This window comes from Perissodus microlepis, chromosome 11 (genome assembly GCF_051167445.1).
Source record: "Perissodus microlepis isolate ML-2025 ecotype Zambia chromosome 11, ASM5116744v1, whole genome shotgun sequence".
NCBI lineage: Eukaryota > Metazoa > Chordata > Actinopteri > Cichliformes > Cichlidae > Perissodus > Perissodus microlepis.
In genome coordinates, this window is record NC_140471.1 from 32,775,967 (window position 1) to 32,795,732 (window position 19,766).

At 38.3% G+C, this 19,766-nt stretch overlaps 1 protein-coding gene across 2 annotated transcripts; it reads right to left on the reverse strand.

Annotated features, from left to right (window-relative positions):
- Positions 1 to 966: 966 nt before the first annotated feature.
- Positions 967 to 16,049, reverse strand: LOC146378305 (ubiquitin-conjugating enzyme E2 E1). 2 transcript variants are annotated; one of them, XM_084944245.1, is made up of 6 exons: positions 15,922 to 16,049; positions 13,697 to 13,880; positions 13,211 to 13,261; positions 7,485 to 7,617; positions 3,875 to 4,022; positions 967 to 1,252 (listed from the first exon to the last, which is right to left on the reverse strand). In XM_084944245.1, the coding sequence occupies exons 2-6, from the start codon at positions 13,849 to 13,851 to the stop codon at positions 1,155 to 1,157; spliced, it is 585 nt and encodes a 194-aa protein (XP_084800371.1). In that variant the 5' UTR covers positions 13,852 to 13,880; positions 15,922 to 16,049; the 3' UTR covers positions 967 to 1,154. The 2 variants fall into 2 exon arrangements, with proteins under 2 accessions (XP_084800371.1, XP_084800372.1); XM_084944246.1 differs by having other exon boundaries at positions 15,926 to 16,045.
- Positions 16,050 to 19,766: the final 3,717 nt, after the last annotated feature.

Sequence of the window (19,766 nt, forward strand, 5' to 3'; positions counted from 1 at the left end):
ATGTGTCTGTTTAAAAAATACTACTTCATAGAAATGTACTAAAGCAGCTAATGATATGATTTAATACAGGCCTGTAACAGCACATACAGGCTTAAACTGAATTACTCGCTGAGTTAATGTAGTTTCGTATTTTCAGATCAGTTTTTCTTCTATTCTGAATTTTTGTTTTGAATTCAGTTTCGGTAGTTTCCCCAAGCATGTCTGCTCGCTTCAGTTTAGTTTCCATCTGTTTTCGTGTTTGCTTCAAGAGCAAGATGTAAGAGTTTCAGAACAGGTGTTACAATACAAAGACAACAATTTGTGAAGGCTGCTGGCTCACAGTAATGTAAACGTCCATAGTGTCACATATGTCCATCAAAGCCTTGTTGGACAGGTTGGGTTGTCAACTGACAAACACTAAAATTAAGCATGTTCCCTCAGGTATGGAAGGCATGTTTTCTCTTAGGACACTACTTTTCTCTGACACATGGTTAATCCTGCATGTTAGCAGGTGCTCTTCTTACAGCTGTAAAGAAATACATGACAGGTAAAAATAAAAAGAAAAATGTGCATTTTTATGGATAAGCTAAACACTTATTTAGCATATATAAACACTAAATGCATCTACTTTCAACTAAATGACTCCATAAAAGCTAAACGGGGTGCCTGACTATCAGTCCCCTAATGTACGTTTTCAGTTTTTAAAGAGGGTCGGCACTGCAGTCGTGTATACAGCTTCTCTTTACTACAGTTTATGCTTTGTACTAGTGCTTTTGTTTACTGTATATCTCATTTATTTTGGCAGCTTTTCTTAGGCTATAAATGCTGATGGGTGTGTGGCATGCTTCACGGTGCATTCTTGTGTCTTCACAAATATTTTTACAATGCTTGCAGCGGAAGTTTCAACATGCACAGAGTTGTATGTGGAATTCAGTTTTCAATTAACAATGTTTTTTTTAAAAAAAAGAAAAGAGGCAGACTCATCACTTCCTTTCCATTGTGTTCCTTTATTACCACGTTTCTGGAGATAACTTAATCAGGAAGCAAAAAATATACCAGACAATAAAGTACTAAAAATCTGAGATAGAAATAACACCCCCTCCCCCCAAAACAAGCAACCCAGCGACTCTTCGACTCTCCTCCTCCTTTTCCTGCTGCTGCCGTCCTCTGTGGGTTTATGTGGCGTATCGCTTTGTCCACTGTTTGGCTGTTCGGTCATGTTCTGCTCTGTTAGTCGTGTATTGGGTGGCGATGCTTCCCACCAGGGGATCGGCTGGGTGAACAGAAGAAACGGGAATAATCAGAATAAATTGGAATAAATTACTTTAGAAACATTTCGTCTGGAATGCATGTGCAGTACATTCAAATCTGTTCTTCCGATTTGCCATCTAAAACCCCCAAATGACAGTTTAAGTTATAAATTAACATTCCACCATGTTTGGAATTAAAATTCAGAGCTCCCAGAAGCGTCTTCATGGCAGGGTGAAAAGGTTCGATAGTCTCTTTAATACAGATTAAAAACTTCAAATAAAAAAGCTCGTAGGCTGGTCGGCAACAATTTAAGACTTGGAAAACATTCATTTCGAAACTGCTTTTTCATGATCTCTGTGCATGAATGCTACAAAAACAAAAAACTGAAGCAAATTAAACAGTTTCAATTGTTTAAGAAGTTTTTTTTTTTTTTTTTTTTAAATTATTGAACATTTGGATCTGAGCACAGTTTCTCAGTGACACTGACTACTGTACAGTCCTCATGCTCTTATTTTGAAAGATTAGTCATTCTCATACAACTGCAATTTACTTTTTTGGAAAAAATAAAATGATAAAATTGATGGTTTACAAACTTGAGTCACATGTTTCCATTTTATGAAATCATGTAAATGTTTTGGTGGACCGTCAGCTGGAATTCACATCACATTTCTAAAACTGCACCTCACTTTGAACTCTGCCTTCTTTCTTAATGCTTCATGCTGCATAAAAGCTAAATTACACCCTCTCTTTTACAACACGGCTGCTGTCTTGTCTTTCAGACAGGTTCTCCTCACTGGTGAATGAATCAGAGTAAAACTTTTATGCTAGCTGCCTGCAGCACCATGCTGAGCACATAAAATCTGACCGCGTTTACAATGTGCAGCTTTGGGGTCATGAGATCAGAGTTCACAGCTGTGGAAGGTATGTGGTAAAAATACGGGGTCATCAATTCGAATGGTTGTCAAAACAGCGGTGAGACGCGCACACCTGCAGTAAATGTGGAGCAACAGGCTATTAAATCTGTATCAGTTTCCCACAGTGTGACAGTAACAGCGCATGTCAAAACACAGTGACTGAGCAGGGTGAGGAAAACTTTGCAGCGCCTCATTTTTAGAATCCCTGACCTGAGGCAGCCGACTGGCAACAGTGCTGCTATTCACCAAAGACTCTTCAGTCTCACACTAAGTAAGATACCAATAAAACCAGTGTGACATGCATTAGGGAAGGGCCATTCATCTAATTTTTTTTTTTTATTTTAATCACTCCTTTGGCTTCCAATGACTATGAACTTTTTTTTTTTTTTTTTACTGCCTCAGGAGACCTGCACATTGGTGACGGGACAAGTGACAGAGAGCTGACAGCGGCGATCCTGACAGTGGCACGATTAACAGGCTCAATCTGAAAAACATTCACGGCTTTTACTTCTGTCCAGTGAGTCTGCCCTTTTTGGAGGTACAAAAACCCACTGCTGTAAACAGAAATGATGCAGTTGATTTGACGATGCACTGGAAAGAGTGCGAGTTTCACAATTGTAAACCTGTAAAAAGATCATTAACGACTTGACATCTGAGGGTCTCTCACCTCTCTGCTTTTGGCAGCAATGAGGTTTGTCACATGACGTGATGCAGGCATTGCTCAAGAGTTGTCCGCCATATTGAATGTGACAGTTGGTGGCGAATTGCCATGGTTACCTTTAGTTTTTCCAAGTTTGTCTGCAAATACTTGCTAATGATTAGCCGAGTGGTGGTAAAACCTGAAGTTTTACAAACTGGAAATGGAAAAAGTTCAGCTCTCAGCCAACATGTTTTCAAAAAGGGGCAACATTTTATCTTCCCTTCTCCTGCTTGTCTTGCACTTCTCATTTTCATTACAGCTCAGCGGGACAGTGTTTTGAGGACCAGTCTGTCTGTAACGCCGCTTCTTCCATTACTCTACACTAGCGGTCCACAACCTTTTTTGCGCCATGGACCGGTTTAATGTCAGACAATATTTTCACGGACCGGCCTTTAAGGTGTCGCGGATAAATACAACAAAATAAAATGATAGGACCAAAATTTAAAAAAAAAAAAAAAAAAAAAAAAAAAAGTAGTATTGTGTAAATGTGTAACTTTATTAGCAGCGTCCTCCTGAAATGCACTAACCACATCGAGAGTAACATCCTCCTCTCTGCCCCTTAATGCTCTCTGGTCGCTATGGTAATGCATAATTATTTCTTTCAAACTAAGACAAACAACTACAACACAGGAAAAGACCCAGGGAAACAGAGTTAACGATAAAAACCCTGAAAATCATAAATTTCACGACCGAGCCTCAACTCTCACAGCCCGGTACCGGTCTGTGGCCCAGGGGTTGGGGACCACTGCTGTACCTTACATGAAGACACTACATATAGGAGTTATACTTTTACATTAAATCTACACCATAAACAATGAATAAAGTTTTTCAATAAAAAACACCAGCTGGCCCAAGCCTGGATGACCCAGTTTTCCCTTCACTGCGTTTGTTTTTCATGGGCATCAGATTACACTGAAATAAATCCATGTTTCTTAATGAGTAATTGTCAGATGTTTCAGCTGTTACAAAAATACATCTTTGCTTTCTGAGTACTCAAGTGATGCAGCTTTCGTCAGCGTGCATGTCTTACCTGGGTTACAGTCAGTGAGCAGGGAGCAGATGGACAGCAGCACCTTGGAGATGGTGAGCGCGGGGCTCCAGTTGTCCTTCAGGATGTCCAGGCAGATCACCCCCTGACTGTTGATGTTGCAGTGATAGATCCTGGTACGGAAAGTTACCTGCAGACACAAAGATCCTGCATGAAAAACACTTAAAAAAAAAAAAAAACCCCAAAAAAAGCCTGAAGAGAAATGCAGAACACAGTACAAACACTCCTGTATTGATCACTTTCACATGTGTTATTAAAAACAAAATGAAGCACTCACACAGCTCAAAATATGACAAAATATTTGTTATGTGTAGAGAATTTCAGTCAGTGTTGGACTGCAATGAAACCTCTTCAGTAGACAAAAGCCCCCTAGTGGCTGAAAAGAAGTACGTCATCTTAACTGTCTTGGAAGGAAACCTCACTTTTCCTTATCAGTACAACAATCAGCCATAAACAGTGAGTCATTTACAGTAAATGTTCCGTGTCAAAACTGAATGCAAAATTATTGTGGAACAAGTGAAGTGTGGAAAACATTTGGAGGAAATTTGAGTCCTTTTCATCTCAGCGTACAATGTCTAATACTCATTCCCCCCCCAAAAGAGACGAAAACACTCAGTTTATGCGCTACTGTAGCGTGACTCAAGATTTCCAAGAATGATAATCTGTTTTTGTCTCAGTTGGTCATCTCTGGTATTTATCATGCTGTATCACTTCTCACAGACATTACAAATATAATCTAAGACTAAAAAATAAATTACAGGAAACACACAGAGAACCCCACCAGGGTGATGATGCTTTTAGACCAAAAACCCTCCCCAAATCAATTTTACACCCACCTGAAGTGTCACAATCTAAACCCTTAATGTTGCTTTTTTTCATGATTACTTTTGTTCAGTAGCAAAACTGCAATAACTCAATGTGTGTAGCGTGGAGGAATAGAAACCAGCACTGATACTGTTCTATTCTATTATAATTCACTGGAAAGCTTTCACAGGTCATGTCACCACGATGAATAGGTGACTGCTCAGAACATAACTTCTGAGATGTCTCATTTTGATCTACATTTGACACCAGGCTCATCATCTAACCATAAATAAAGTAATTATTTGTGTACTTTGAGGGCCTGTAACTTCAGTTTTTTCATAGTATGAAAATAAAATATTGCATGACTTTGAAATTATTGTTTAAAAAAAAAATCTGGGAGTCTGAGGGTTCAGATAAAAGACGATGACCAATTTTTACTGAATGACTCGCATGGTCATAAAATTTTCTCCTCAAATAACTTACTTATGAAAACAGCCAGTATATGTGTTTCTTTTTACATGAATTTATATTTCCATCATGAACTGAAGCAGCAAAGGCACGAAATTAAAATCTGATTGCGTCAAGTGTCCCTAACCACAAACCCCAAACAAAAACTGCACCTACACAGACATGAATAGTAAAACGCTGTGATTATCAGAAATGTGCTTACATTTAATCGTCACTTTTGCTTTTGTTTAACAGAGCAGATTTCCTGTTGATATTTACATAACAAAATCTATTTTACTCAAACATAGAGACCAGATGTTTATTTTATTAAAAATAAATGTAATAAATGGGCCAATTAAGTATAAAGGGCTATGCTTCGGGTTTAAATTAGTCCATTTTTAGCATCATTTAATATTTTGTGGTGGATTATATTACTTTATTTGTAATCCCATCAGAACAGGTTGTTTCCCACTGCTGTTTGGGCTTTTTACCATGTATTTGTTTTGTTTCATTCCACTGGGAAACGGTCTTGATGAAACTATACACATCCACTGGGATGAGAGTTTTCACTGTCACCGCTGTGACTCTGTATGTTTAAAAAAAATGCTGCTTAAATCATTCAAATAATCCTCTGGGGAAAAACAAATGAAACACTCGTCCAGTCATTTGTAAACTCTGTAAATGTGTGATGCTGATCCAGAGTAAGCAGCTGAAGCAGTTATATGATGGAAAAAGAAAACGCTTCCATTTAGGAAACATGAAATTGCAAACATTAGCATTAGCACAAAATAAAAAGAATAATGCATAAATGCTTGAATTGGAAAGTAGAAGCACCGATTTCCCAGAATTCTGGACTGAATGCACTTTTTTTTTTTTTTTTTTTTTTTTTTTAAACTGTGTTTGGGATAATTAGGCTGTAATTTTAGAGGTTAAATGTGACCATCATGAGCTGCTGTGTTGTTACAAAAGCAAGAGGAGCAGGGTCTCAGTAAAAGCAATCTGGCAAACAAAAGGTTGAACAATGTGTTTGTTTTGTGTGTTGTGTGTGGGAGTGGAGCTGGAGGCTTTTTTGTGCTATTTGAATATGTATTCTATAGCATATTTAATACTGTGTGCCCAGAGAGGGCGTGTTTTCTCTTAAGAGATCCATGTTTATATTCACTGTCGCTAATAAAGAATAAAGCTTTACTGAAGCTTGGAGCATCATTTCGTTTTAAAAATAAAATGATCTGGTGATTTTCACATTCACAGGACTGGTTGTCAGAAAATCGTGTGTAATACAGAGCTTTATAATGCATGAGAGGTTTTAACAATGTACCACAAAATCTACAGCTTAAAATAAAGACCAACAGATGATTAATACGGTACTCCTGTTTGAGTAATGACTGAAAACCACAGTGCTGATCTGTGTCAAGATTTTTTTTTTAAATGAGACAACAAATTTCGTGTAAAGTCCTGTATCCTGGTGTTATGAAACTGTACAATGTCTCAGTGAGAGGTTAGCAAAGGTAACTAAAACTAGATGTGAAAAACATTTTAATTAGACAAAATAAAAATTTAAATTATACTATGTCTAATATATTTCTGAACATGCTCAGTTTTGCCTTGTAACAAAGGGTTACCTTTATTACAATGAATGTGTAAAAACTAAAGTAAAACCACAGGAAAAAATAAAGTGAAAGAATCAAGCCCACACTGGAAGCAATCTGAAACTGAACTGAAAACATAAATAAACACCAACGTGTTTTTGGAACAGTGTGGGGATGGAGATTTAACTGGAAGTCAGTGTGAACAGTTTTTTCTTAATTGTTTGTTTCCCATTTTTCTGGAAATTATTTATGACAAAAAATCCCTTTGAGATATGTGTGTTTATTAAAAGAAGCAGACTGTATATTTCTACTTTTCCTGCTGTTTGAAATAAATATATTCTTGATAAGAAGCGAGCAAATGTGTAGCTAATAAAGCTCCGTCTTGGTATCTGATAAGAAAAACTGATTCTTCATAAAGTAACATCTGTTTTCTCAAGTTAACAGATGTACTGACTTGAGAAAACAGATGGGTTTTTTTTTTTTTCCAACCCTGCACTGTCAAACTTTACACCGTTATGCAGAGCTACTTTTATATCAGGTGACATCTGTTTGTTTTGCTACATTTAATAACCCAACCTTCCAACTTTTGGGTTAAACATAGTACACCTTGTCTTTTAAATCAGATATAGTCCTTGAACTCGATTTGATGTTATCTAAAACCCTGCAGCTGAAACAGTTTCAGTCCAAACACCTGCTGCCTGCTTCTGAGGTACAGTTAACAGACATGAGGTTCTAGTATTGTGTATCAGTACCTTGGGGGGTTTAAAGGGGTAGTCGGGTGTGAAGGCGATATCTAGGAAGAAGACGCCTCCCTCGTACACAGAGCCCGGCGGTCCCAGGATGGTCGACCTCCACTCATAGATATTGTCTCCTTTTGGACCAGCACTGCAATCAGAAGGATTAAATTAATTTAAACTGGATTTATGTTCTGGTGAAGCCACAAAAATATTTTGAAAACATCAAGGTGCACTTAGTTTATTGCACCACCCACATAAGCCTAAAATACAATATTTATTTGCTGCTGTGCCATGAGTCACATTTTAAAGAATGAAAGTTCTAATCTTTGTCGGTCATCTCTGGTGTTTATCATACTACATCAATAATAACGAAGGAGGGGGAAAAAGCTTTGCCGATACAAATCTCATCTGCAAACAGACAACATCCACAGAGCAGACACACCGACGCAAATGAAGTCAGAAAGGGAGGAAAGAAACAAAGAAAAAAAAAAAAAAGACACCCACACACAGACTGTAGATTACAAGCTGCACAGTGGATGTGCATCAGCGGCAGTGATCAAAGCAGTGTGTACTACAGTATGAAAGTCACATTCATTCACGTACTGTGTGTATAAAACACAATGAATCACAATAAAATTCACGTTTACTGGCAGCACGCCGAAGAAGGCGTCAGAAAGGAGCTAAAGCTGATGATAAATGCCGCGTTTGTAATTCGACAGATGAATTCAGTGGGCTGTTAAAGGGAAATCCCACCCAAAGTAACCCTCCCCCCGTAAAAACGACATTTGACAACACCTCCTGTAACCTTAGCGATTAGTTCTAACATCTCCGTAAAGATCTGGTTTTAATAGCCATTAGAATAGTATCCGGATTTTTCTAAAGGTTGCTGCACAGGCAGCGACCTCCCTCGCTAACGTCTGATGCACAGCCAATCATTCTGTTCTATAAGCAGACCTGAAATATGAGAGAAACCTCTCAGTTCAGAAAAGAGCTTCAACAGTCACTCCTAACCATTTTAAAAGCATATTTTTGTCTTACTAATGGTCATCTTACTTACAACTCTCCATCTGCTGCCCAGAGAGCAGGAGAGCAAAAAAAAAAAAAACTACATGCCTATGAACCTGGAAAATAAATATTTAATTCATCATTGTTGACGCTAATTTACATTCTCCAATTTGAAAAATGTGTAGCTGAAACACTGTTACAGAGAAGGAGAAAATGGGAAAGAGGAAAACAAAACAATATATTTATTTATTTATTTTTTTTTTTTTTTATTTATTTGGGGTGCAACGATACTCGTATCGATATTGAATCATTCGATACAGTGCTTTCGGTTCGGTACGCATATGTATCAAACGATACAAAATTTTTAATTTATTTTATCAACTTTTCTTCTGATGATGCTGTCTGTGTTGAGAGCTCAGTGGATCTGCGTTCGACTTATCCGCCTAGGCTGCACTGTCGAGCGCAGATCCACTGAGCGCAGTGCAAGCTAGCGAGACAGAAGCTAAGCTCGTTGCAACACGGCAAATTGAACCTCCCCCACCCTCATTCAGGCGTTTGGAACTATTTTGGTTTTCATGTGAAACATGACCCTGAAGGTAAGCGCGTCATGGACAAAAGTAAAACACTATGTCGGATGTGCCACGCAATGCTCAATTACATTGGTGGGAACTAGTGCGTTAGCGCAGTTAGCTTGTTAACGTGTTGACGCCGTCCAGCCGCACGCACGGGGCGATCCGCGGTAGCTCGTTAACGGAGATTTGCCGTGTTGTGGCGTTAACGTCATTTCAACGAGATTAACGCTGACAGCACTAGTGGGAACACAACGAATATAACTGCACATTTACTCTGACATCATCCTAGTGCAAAGACAAGTGGAAGCAGACAAAAACAACAAGCACGCATGCTACAAACTTTACCCGAGTCATTTAGACAGCCGTTAGCACATGATTCTCCTTATGGGGACCTGATACGTTTAATATGCTTAATATGCTAATATTTTGGAAAGAGCCATTTCTCTGTAATAAACTCTCTTTTCCAAAGATGAGTGAGTTCTCGATCACATAGATTTATTTTATTGTTTCAGCAACATTCAATTTAAAAACTGTACTTTTGAGTTAAAATATATATTTATAATTTTAATAAATGACAAATTAAAAAGGCATGAACATTTTTTTTGTATCGAAAAAATATCGAACCGTGACACCAAAGTATTGAACCGAACCGTGAATTTTGTGTATCGTTGCACCCCTAAAAAAAAATAATAAAAACAAATTCTTTTTTTATATCTATCTATCTATCTATATATATATATATATATATATATATATATATATATATATATATATATATATATATATATATATATATATATATATATATATATATATGTGTGTGTGTGTATAAAAAAAAAAACACACATTCAGCAAATGTATCCGTTTGGCTGTTCTGTCTTGAAAACTGCAACTTCACGACTTCCCTACATATGACACGTGTGGGAAACATCTGTAAATTCCATTAACAAACACTGGACGAAAAAAGAGAAGCACTGTACTTGTAGCATATTTTCCTTCAAACATAGAGAGTCGAAGCTTTTTCCCTTGAGCATCATTCAGAAGATGCCAGAGTTGAAAGCAAATCCCCACTGATGCATCTCTGCCTCATGATCTGTAATCTGTATTGATTTTTCCTCAAAGCAGCCCAGCCTTTATCCCTCTGACATGTAGAACATGCGGCTGTGAACCCCTCAGGGTTCATTGCTATGAGCCATAATATCAGTATTGATTGAAAGCTCCTGTGGTGCAGCAGGGACGCTGGGTAGGGTTAGATATTGCGCTCTTCTGTTCGCTTTTAATCAAGGTTAGCACAGAGCTTCACTGCCAACGACAACATGGAATATCGATCCAGGGAGAACCGTCTGGACTAATTATCTGGATGTTAAAAGATATAACAGCAAATGTGATAGATGAAAGGCTCTGACTTTCAAGTGGATGAATTCTAATTATAAGACTCTTTCCACACTGCTAATCAGCTTAAAGTAGCACCCTTATGAGACATTAATGTTGCCGTCATATAGGATATGACTGACTTGAGCTATATTGGTCTAAGATAACTGGACTCCACCTACCTCTTTTATGGGTTAAAACAAGGTGGTGCATAGTTTGAAAACAGCAGGATGGCTATCATGTTTGCACTATAAAGTGTCTTCAAAAAGTACCTTTGAAACAGTCGCAGTACTGTTTAAACTAGAATGACCTTATAGGACAGGAAGTGACAGGGCCAGCTACTCTATCATGAGCTCTAAACTACATTAACTTTTTAAATGATTTTAAATATTCTGATTTTTTAATGAGGTGGATTTGGCCTGAAAACATGATTTGTAGAATAAGATGTGAACCTGTCACCTGTAACAGGCAGATAATACTGAATTATTGTTATTGACTCAGATTGTACAGGCCAAGAATCTATCAACCAACAATTCAGCAGGCTGCACCTTGCCTTAAGTCACCTGTTTCAAAAGACTTTTCTTCACTATGTAAAAGTCACGAGTTAAGACAACAGCTAGATTATCTTCATTTGATGATTCTGTGCCAGGATTGAAACAAACAAACAGCTCTTATAATGCTTCCTCCTTCACAACATGGACAACATCTGCAGTGGCTTCTAAACTTGTTAAACTACTGAACAACAATTAAAAGAGAAACAAAAAACAAAAACAACACACCGTAGGGTTTTAAGTGACTATTAGATAAACGTTGTGCTGTGTGCATCCCTGTAGCCAACAGTCTGATTTAGTAAACAGGCTGAAACTTTTCTAAACACATGGCACGTCGAGTAATGTGAACATGCCTGAAGGGGACCATTTTCTGCTGTTTGCTACATGTGAGAAAGGAGCATCTGTGGGAAATATCCTGACCTCATTCTCCTGTCTATGAAATGTCTGAAAACAGCTGGACATCTACAGAAGCGAGAATCAGGTAGAGGCAACAACATGAAAGTGGCCAGTTTCTGTCTGATGCCTGAAGGAGCCCGAGAAGCTGCTGTTTTCTGAAAAGTGGCAGCAGTAACAACTGAAGTCAAAGCAGAAACCGCCGTTTCTTTTAGGACTGTGGCTGTGAACTGACACCAATTCCTGTTTCTTTCATTTATCTGCAAACATCCAGACAGCGTTCATTTGTGTGATGGTCTGTAGCCTGAGGTTGTTTGTCTGATCTGCTGAGCCACAGTGGGACAGATTCCTCTCCCTCCTTTCAGAGAGAGGTCAAAGGTCAGACGCAGCTGCCGAACAGCCACCTGGAGTGTGGCGGGGCTCAGTGATTTGCCTGAGGACACTGCAGGCAAAGGCTAAACTCAAACATGTCAGTTTTAAGCACAGTCTTTCCGATCACAGTGTGCATTGCTACTTTTAACATTTAAGGACTAAGTTATTAAATAATCACTACTTTTCCCCGAGAATCTGAAGTGGTACATTTAGTATACTGACTGTTAATGTAAAATATCTCAGAATAAAAAGATTAAAACTGAATTGGTGTGTGTGCAGTTTGTAAAGTGTCTAAAGTGAAGATTTCTAGTTAAAAGTATAAGAAAAAAAAAAAGAGTCCTTATGTATCGTATATGTTTAGAAGTTTTTAGTTAGAAACTAGTATTTAGTAATTACAAACATTTAACATAATTAATTACATTAATCATTACAAGCTCTCTGAAATGTTTGTGTTTAAATATGCAAATACAGAAATGCATGCAAGTATGCATTAAATAGAGATATATGAACACTGGGTAATGTTCAGATATCGCATCGTAAAGTGTTTAAAAAAATAAAAATAAATAAAAATAACTCTGGATATCCCATCTCTCCATAAATCAGAAACGTCAGTCATCAGTCAGAAAAAATCCATTTCACTTTTTTCAGGAATAAAATGCTCAATAAATCAAGTTGAAGGTGTTAAAAGAGCACACTTTTCAGCCAAAGCTCTGAGTGTATAGGCAGGAATACTACTGCTAAGCCTGGTGCACCTAAGAGCTGCTGAATAGAAGATTTCAGGATCAGAGCATGAGACAATTTGTGAAAACAGCCTTAAAATGTGCACATGATGGAATTCATTTTAACTGGACACTAGTATTCACTGCTTAAAAAAGTAATAAATATCAAACTTCACCAGTTGATTACTTACATAAAGACTTTTTTGCATTAGAGGCCCTAGTTCATTAAATATGCACTAATTTGTCTAACTTTGCATTTCCCCTATTGGTGCTCTAAGTCAGTGAATAAATACGTTTGGTTATGGAGACATACATGACATGCAGCAAAAACCCACATATCTACATTTCATAATATTCTAAGTAAATGATGAAAATGATGTTTCCCAACTAGCCCCAGCATCTTGACCTGACCTGACAAGCTGAGCTCTAAATAAACTCAGTGCAGCAACTTTGTGAATTCAGGAGAAATAACCCTGCAATGCTTTCTAAGAATGTACATAGGTGTTAAATATAAGGAATATCTTGGAAACAGCAGCCAATTATTAGTTTTAGATAAAAAAAAAAAAAACATATTTTATCTCCACAGCGGACAAATTCTGAAAAAATGTTAACCATTGTAATTATGATCTGGATTTGACCACAGTATTGCTCTGTATTGTATATTACAGCGGCTGGTATCTGAGGAAAAATACAGTGATTGGTTTTATTACCAGTGCAGCTAGGTAGATAATTGACATGTGGTACAGAGTGAAACCCACCTGCAGTTTGGTGGAGGGTCCAGTGTAATGTCAGCCAGCTCTTTTTGAATCCTGCACATCAAAGAAATAGTCAGTTACAGTAATAATTACTCCAGAAATCACAGAATTTACGACTCAGACCCTCTTATTTAAATGTGAAATTTACATATTCACTTGGGGATTAATTAATGCAATTTCTGCTATAATTCCTTGTGTAAAAGAACAAGTGTTGGTGAAAGTGAGACTGAAAGTGCAGATATATAGATATAGACAGACACACACACACGCACACAGAAGAGAAAAGGGAAGTGCTAAAAGACAATCTTGTGGCGAAACACATGTCTCTAATGGACTTCTTCTTATAAATTATGTTAAAATTTACCCCTAAAAATAAACCCACAGAATTTTTGTTAACACAGAAACCCCCCAACAATCAAATTCTTGAGATTAAAGAGAATTACGGGGATGTCCTTGAGATACTTCTGATTTATGGTTTAGGTTTTTTACCGTTTAGCGCTGGTGGAAAGCAGCTTGGAGTTCTTGCTCATGCTGGCTTTGCTCTCCCTTTTCTTCTTGCAGAAAGTGTCCTTCTGTCTGGTCTGGCTGGAGGAAGGCGGCGATGACGAAGAGCTGGTGCTGGCACGGGAGTCTTCATCCGACATACCGGTTTGGTTTGGAGAAGAGCCGGAACCTAAAAGGTGGAAAGCCGAAAAGATTCAGAGTCATTTCTAAATGGGGCTTTTGTTAATTTGACCTCCAAGCAGCCATTTAATAAGCCACTTCCATGTTGTGAATGTTTAGAAGCACAGCGGAGGATTGAGGAAGAAAATAGAGCTTTAAACCACCTTCATTTGCAGCTGAAGGTTTTTTATGTGAATGTATGGCAGACTTAACAAGAACTGGCTGAATTCTCCAAATACTGAAGCAGAGGAGACGCCAGAACATCCTTTATGAAAGAAAGAAGCTCATAACCAAGTCTGAACCGAGACTATACATAAAAGTATTACTAGTTCTGGTAAATAGACTGGTTCTTATAGAGCACTTTTCTACTCTACTGAAGCATTCAAAGCACTTTATACAACATGCCTCGTTCACCTATTCACACCAGCACTTTTTCTATGCTTAAGTGCTTTCTATCTAACAGAATGTGAACTTGTGTTAATATCTTCTGACCTCTTCTACCCCCTGAGCTACAGCCTCCAACATTTTCTGTTTGAGCTTTTCTTCAACCTCAAAATGATCCAAAGCATATTTGATGTTTGATATTGTACCACAAAATCTCATTGCGGTCCAAAGAATTTGTTCATATTTAATTGACCAATACAACTTATGGAAAATAAAATTAGAAAAAAAGATCACCTAGATGGTGATAAAATATATTTATTTGTGTTTTATTTACTGAAGCATAAAAGTGTCTTAAACAGGGTTTTCCTGGCATTTTTTAAAGTCTGTTTCAATATACTCAAACTTAAAATTAATTTTTAAATGATCAGAATTAACAGTTAGAATCACGGAGCTCTGTCAAGCAAGTTAACACAGACTCTTTGTCTTTATAAAGGTCAGAGTTGTCCTGGATCACTGATGGGAATTGGTTTCACTTCAGGGGCTATTTATGCATTTTAAAGTCCATCTTCTGGACATTGCAGTTTCACCACAGAAGGTCGACCTCAGCAACATCCGGGGGGGAGGTTGAAGGAAAGGTGATCAGCAAAACGAGGTGAAATTGTTTGGACAATTTAACAGCAGCCCCGTGGAGTTTTTTTCCCCACCAAATCCGAAGCGAAAACGAACCGTTCAGCTCCAGCTGCCCTCAGAGGGCGTTTTTAAGCTGGTCTTCCGTCTCTGATCGACGGTGGCCTCAGAAGAGCACCAGCTGATCGGTTTTCGAGACGCGGCGATGCAAACGTTTCGCTGCGGCTGAAATCTTTCGATTTAAGCGAACTCGGTTTCGCGAAAACGTCGCTTCGACTCGATTAACTGGATGCAGTTGAAGTAATTTAGGTTACGTAATAAGTCAACAAAGACAACACGTAAATGTGAGCAATATTTAGCGACTGTCTGTTCAGGTTGTGGGGGTACGCGTGTGGGAGAGGAGGTAGCGCAAACAAAGCCGTTTGCGAATGCTGATTTAACGTTAGCGTCACGGAAAACGTTAGCTAACGTTAGCAGACGAACAAGCTAGCTAGCTAGCGCTATGTACACTAAAACGAATAATTTCACAGCCAAGAAGCTCAGTGTGCCTGACGAGGGGTCAATGCTAAAAAATTCAGATGATTTTAAGTTTATCCCTGTGGTGACACCCTCCGCCAAAGCTAATGCTACCGGCTAACGCCCCCCTTGTCCCCTCAGATCTCCTCACTCTTACCCCAACTTCAACTAGCAAAGACTCTGGTCTTCTGCAGTAATATATATTTAAATGTCGGGTTGTGTAGCACCACACATGGTTGCATCGTATTCTCGTATATCAAACTTGTCGTATGAAGGGTGTCAGTTTGAGAGTGAAACATTAAACGCGTTAGGTACTAGCCGGGAGCAACAGCTGCGCTCCAGCACATAGTCGGAGCCCGTTTTCCGTGCGACTAAGTGATAACCGCGACCTTCTCGTTCGTGTGCTCCTCTCTTTTTAAACCATCGACTTCGACTGAAAAAACACACACAGAGACGCAGACAGTTCACATGAGCCTGATAAATAAATGCCATTAAGCCGTTTTTTATTCGCTAATAAAACTTACCCACTCTATTGTGTCTGGACCTCCGCCACAGTAGAGGCTAGCTGGCTGGTGCTTGTCGCCCTCTGCGGAACGGAAGTAGCCTACCGCGGCTGCAGAGGGCTGAACGGCACCGGTCCTACTCTGGAAACAGTACAGGCCTGCAGCGAGTGCTTCACGCAGGTTACATAATATTAATAATAATTTTTAAAAAAAGTTTATTTCGGGCGCTGCAGTCCAATTCAGTACACAAGAAGAAAGAGTAATGATTAGAAAACAAACAGGCAGTTGATTCAGTGTTTCTAGAAACAGGAGGAATATCTTAAAGTTGGCTAAGTTGCAGCCATCATTACTGCACCTTTAATTAATCAGCACATTCATTAAAGCATTTTAAGCTTGAGCAAAATCCCGAACGCAGCATTACACAGTCAGGGCCTTGCATATTTGGACAATGACACTACTTTTGTCTTTTCTCCTGCACACCAGTGACTGTGCAGTGAAGTGCAGGCTTCCAGGTTGATTTGAAGGGGTTTAACGAACGTATTGAATTAAATGTTTCATACATACTCCCGCTTTAGAGGCTTAAAAGCAGTTGACCAAGAAGCCGTTTCATACATGGGCATTTCCCTTATTATTCCATGAAAGATCTCAAAGACGTCTCGTAGGATATAAATATTAGACCCAACAGCTGAAGGAGGCCATGTTAGGCTGAAGAAGAAAAAAATCAATAAAGCAATAAGAGCAAAAAAAAAAAAAAAAAAAATAGCAGTAGCCAAATCAGCAATCTAGCACATTATGTGACCTGGAGGACCACAGAAGGCAGCTAAAGTGCATTGGCTAGATTTACCAAACAGTATGTGAGGTGATTATTACACACTGGTCACATTTGCAATACCTAAAGCAGATAATCTGAAAAGTGTGATGTTCTGTCTGCTGTATTCAGGAGGTCTTATTTAACAGATCTTTAGCTATGACTAAGCTGCTGCCTCATCGGCCACAGAAACTGACAAAAAAAACCACTTAAACTGACCACATGTCTGTGGACTCATCCAATAATTACTCACGACGTGTTATTGCAGGACCACGAGTTGAAAGTATTGCAACCAAAATTGGCACGAAAGCACGTTCACAGTTTTGAAAGATTAATGGCGAATAGTTTGTATTTCTGTGTTAAAGGCGCATCAATTCTCTGCGCTTGTACCTGCCATTATGTGCAAAAAACAAAACAAACAAACAAAAAATTCAGGCCCTTGTTATTTGGGCTGACCGTGGCTCAGTTACTGATAAATTACATATTAATAGATTTGTAAGGGAAAGGTGCCTTGCAGCTGTTAAATGACCCACGAAGTACATCATGACCTGTGGAGGGTGCGCAGGTTTAAGAGGTTAATGGGGTAATTTAGTCAAACGGTGACTACTGCTGTGTTTTGATAGTGGAATACTATTTTCTTTAACCAATTTCAAGTGTTGTTTTAAAGGTTTTTGACTATCTGTTTAGGCAGAAAGTTAAGTTATAAAGTACATCGAGTGGAAAAATTTAGCCTAAAATGCTGTAATGGACTGAAATTGGAATACAATTCTCCTTTATTATCTTGGAAAAAAACATGTACTGTACACGGGCAATAAGAACAGCATGGGATCCAGCAAAGGTTAGATTGCTGTTTTAAAAGCAACACATCAACCTAATCCTGTAATCTAATGTGTGGTAAAAATGCAGTTATTTTAAGCACCAATTTAGTCTGAGATGGAGACTTTATCCCGTTTGGCGAGCAGCCTTCTGGCCAGTCTTACAGTCTAATGGCCACGTTATTACTTATGCAAAGCACCAGCCAATTGGAGCATTAATTAGGAGAGCAACCGAAATACCAAAATCTGTAAGAAACAAGGGATCAGTCAGCTCTTGTTCTGTTGAAAAGGCTTAAAAGCTTTTTGCTCTATGACTCATTTATGATTCAAACATGGCACACCGCCAAAATATATTGTGTGAAGTACTACAAAGTTTAGTTTGTGTTTTTTTTAATCCCCCTTCAGGTCCATTCTTTCTGTTTTTAATATTTTAATAGTTCTGGACTCACTGTGGACCCCAGTTCACATACATAAAAAATCCTTTTTAAGGACTGGATATTTATTTTCTTGGAAAACATCATCAATTCTACCAATAAGCAGAAGGGATGTACTGACTGTTTAATGGAGAGGGAAAAAAAGTACATGAACCTTTTTATTAGAACGGTATAAACCAGGGGTATCAAACATAAGGTCCTTGGGCCATAATGGCACACTGAAAGGTCCAACCGGGCCCACTGGAGGCCTTTTCAGAGTGCAGAAATTACAAAGGGCAACTTTTGGCTGTATTTCGCATCAGGAGAACTTTTTTTCTGAATGGGTCATTGCAGCTTTATAACTTTTCTACTAAGGTGGTTACGCCAAAGAGCCACCGTGATGTGTTTCTGTGTTTTAAAACAGTAATCTTCCTTTGAAATGACAGTACACAGTACACGCCACCATTTGCTGGTCCCCCCAGTGGCTCCCAGGCAAGACTGTCCTATGTTGGTAATATGTTAAATAAATGTGAGCACAAGAGAGGAAGACACCCTACAATGAGCTGAAACATTAAGTCATTTATTTCTGCATATACAACTTCCCCTCACGATTTCCTGTCGCCACCCCCTCCCCTTCCCTGCACTGTTCTGTTTTTAGTGACACCCCCCACATGGCCACCTCTATTCTTAAAAAAAAATATCTGAAAAAAAAAAGACATTTTCAACTCGCACCTATTTCCAGGAATATTTTGTTATATTTTATGTTCTTTTTTTCCTGGCATGAAAGGAAGGAAACATAATGAAATTTTGAACATTTCTGGTTTGTCTCTCCACCTTCATGCATTTTATTTTCTTTTGCTGAAAAAGTGACAAACCTCATTATAAATCAAGTTAAAGATGAGCTCATGTTTATTATGGTTATTCAACCTTTGAATGGTCTCCATATGAATATGTCCATGTGAATTCCTATGGTTAAATGATGGTGTAATAGTTTTGGTCGTCGTAAACAGGCTAAAAGCACAGGTAACTCAATAAAAGCAAACTTTATTTTTTAAAATAAATTCTAAAGTTGTTTTTAGTTCAGTTGACTAAATTAATTAATTAAGTCACGTCCTCTGGAGCTAAAAAAAGAAAAAGGAAAAAGAAGAAGCCAGTGTGCCAGAAAAACTGCAGTTCCATTAGTGGCCACTTGAGGCTGGTTCCAAAACAGCAGAAATAAATATTTTTACAGTCTGGACTAAAAGGGTTTGGGTCTCTATAGTTAATTTTCCCCTTGATCACACATCCGAGGGAGTGAGGGGGTAATTTATTTGTTTATGTTTTTTATACTCATCCATCTGGATAACAGCAATATATTCAGAGTTATTGAACTAGTCTAATGGAAATATTTGATAAGTAACACAACCTGCTATGAGACAAAGACATTCTAAGATCTTTGTCTTTTTCAGTTTTGATGGGTCAAGAGCTCAGATTTTATTAGCCTATAAGCACCCCCCCCCAAAAAAAAAGAAAAAAAAAAGCAAACAAACAAAAAACAAAGTCAGCACAGCAGGAGCCAAATTTCTAATGGCTTCAATGAAATAAAATGAAAACCAATCGGGGACTACATCCATCTTTTGTATACAGTCTCTGCAATATCTTCAAAAGGTTTGTCTTTCTGTCCACAAACTGAAGGCCCATTTTGAGTTTCTGAGGTGTAAGACTAGCTAACTTAAAAACTTCACATCTTCTTGATGTGGGTAATAAAATCTACCCCTCACCCAGTGTGTGCCAAGAAGTGCTGTAATGTTTATGACTGTAATGTTTCATAATCAGGCGTGTTTGCATATG

Excerpts from the sequence above, each read along its gene's own strand:
- LOC146378305 (XM_084944245.1), bottom strand. The coding sequence starts at position 13,851 with ATGTCGGATGAAGACTCCCGTGCCAGCACCAGCTCTTCGTCATCGCCG. Across the intron at positions 7,618-13,210 it reads GACCCTCCACCAAACTGCAG|TGCTGGTCCAAAAGGAGACA; the intron begins GTGGGTTTCACT and ends TTCTGATTGCAG. Across the intron at positions 4,023-7,484 it reads ACCCCTTTAAACCCCCCAAG|GTAACTTTCCGTACCAGGAT; the intron begins GTACTGATACAC and ends TTGTGTCTGCAG.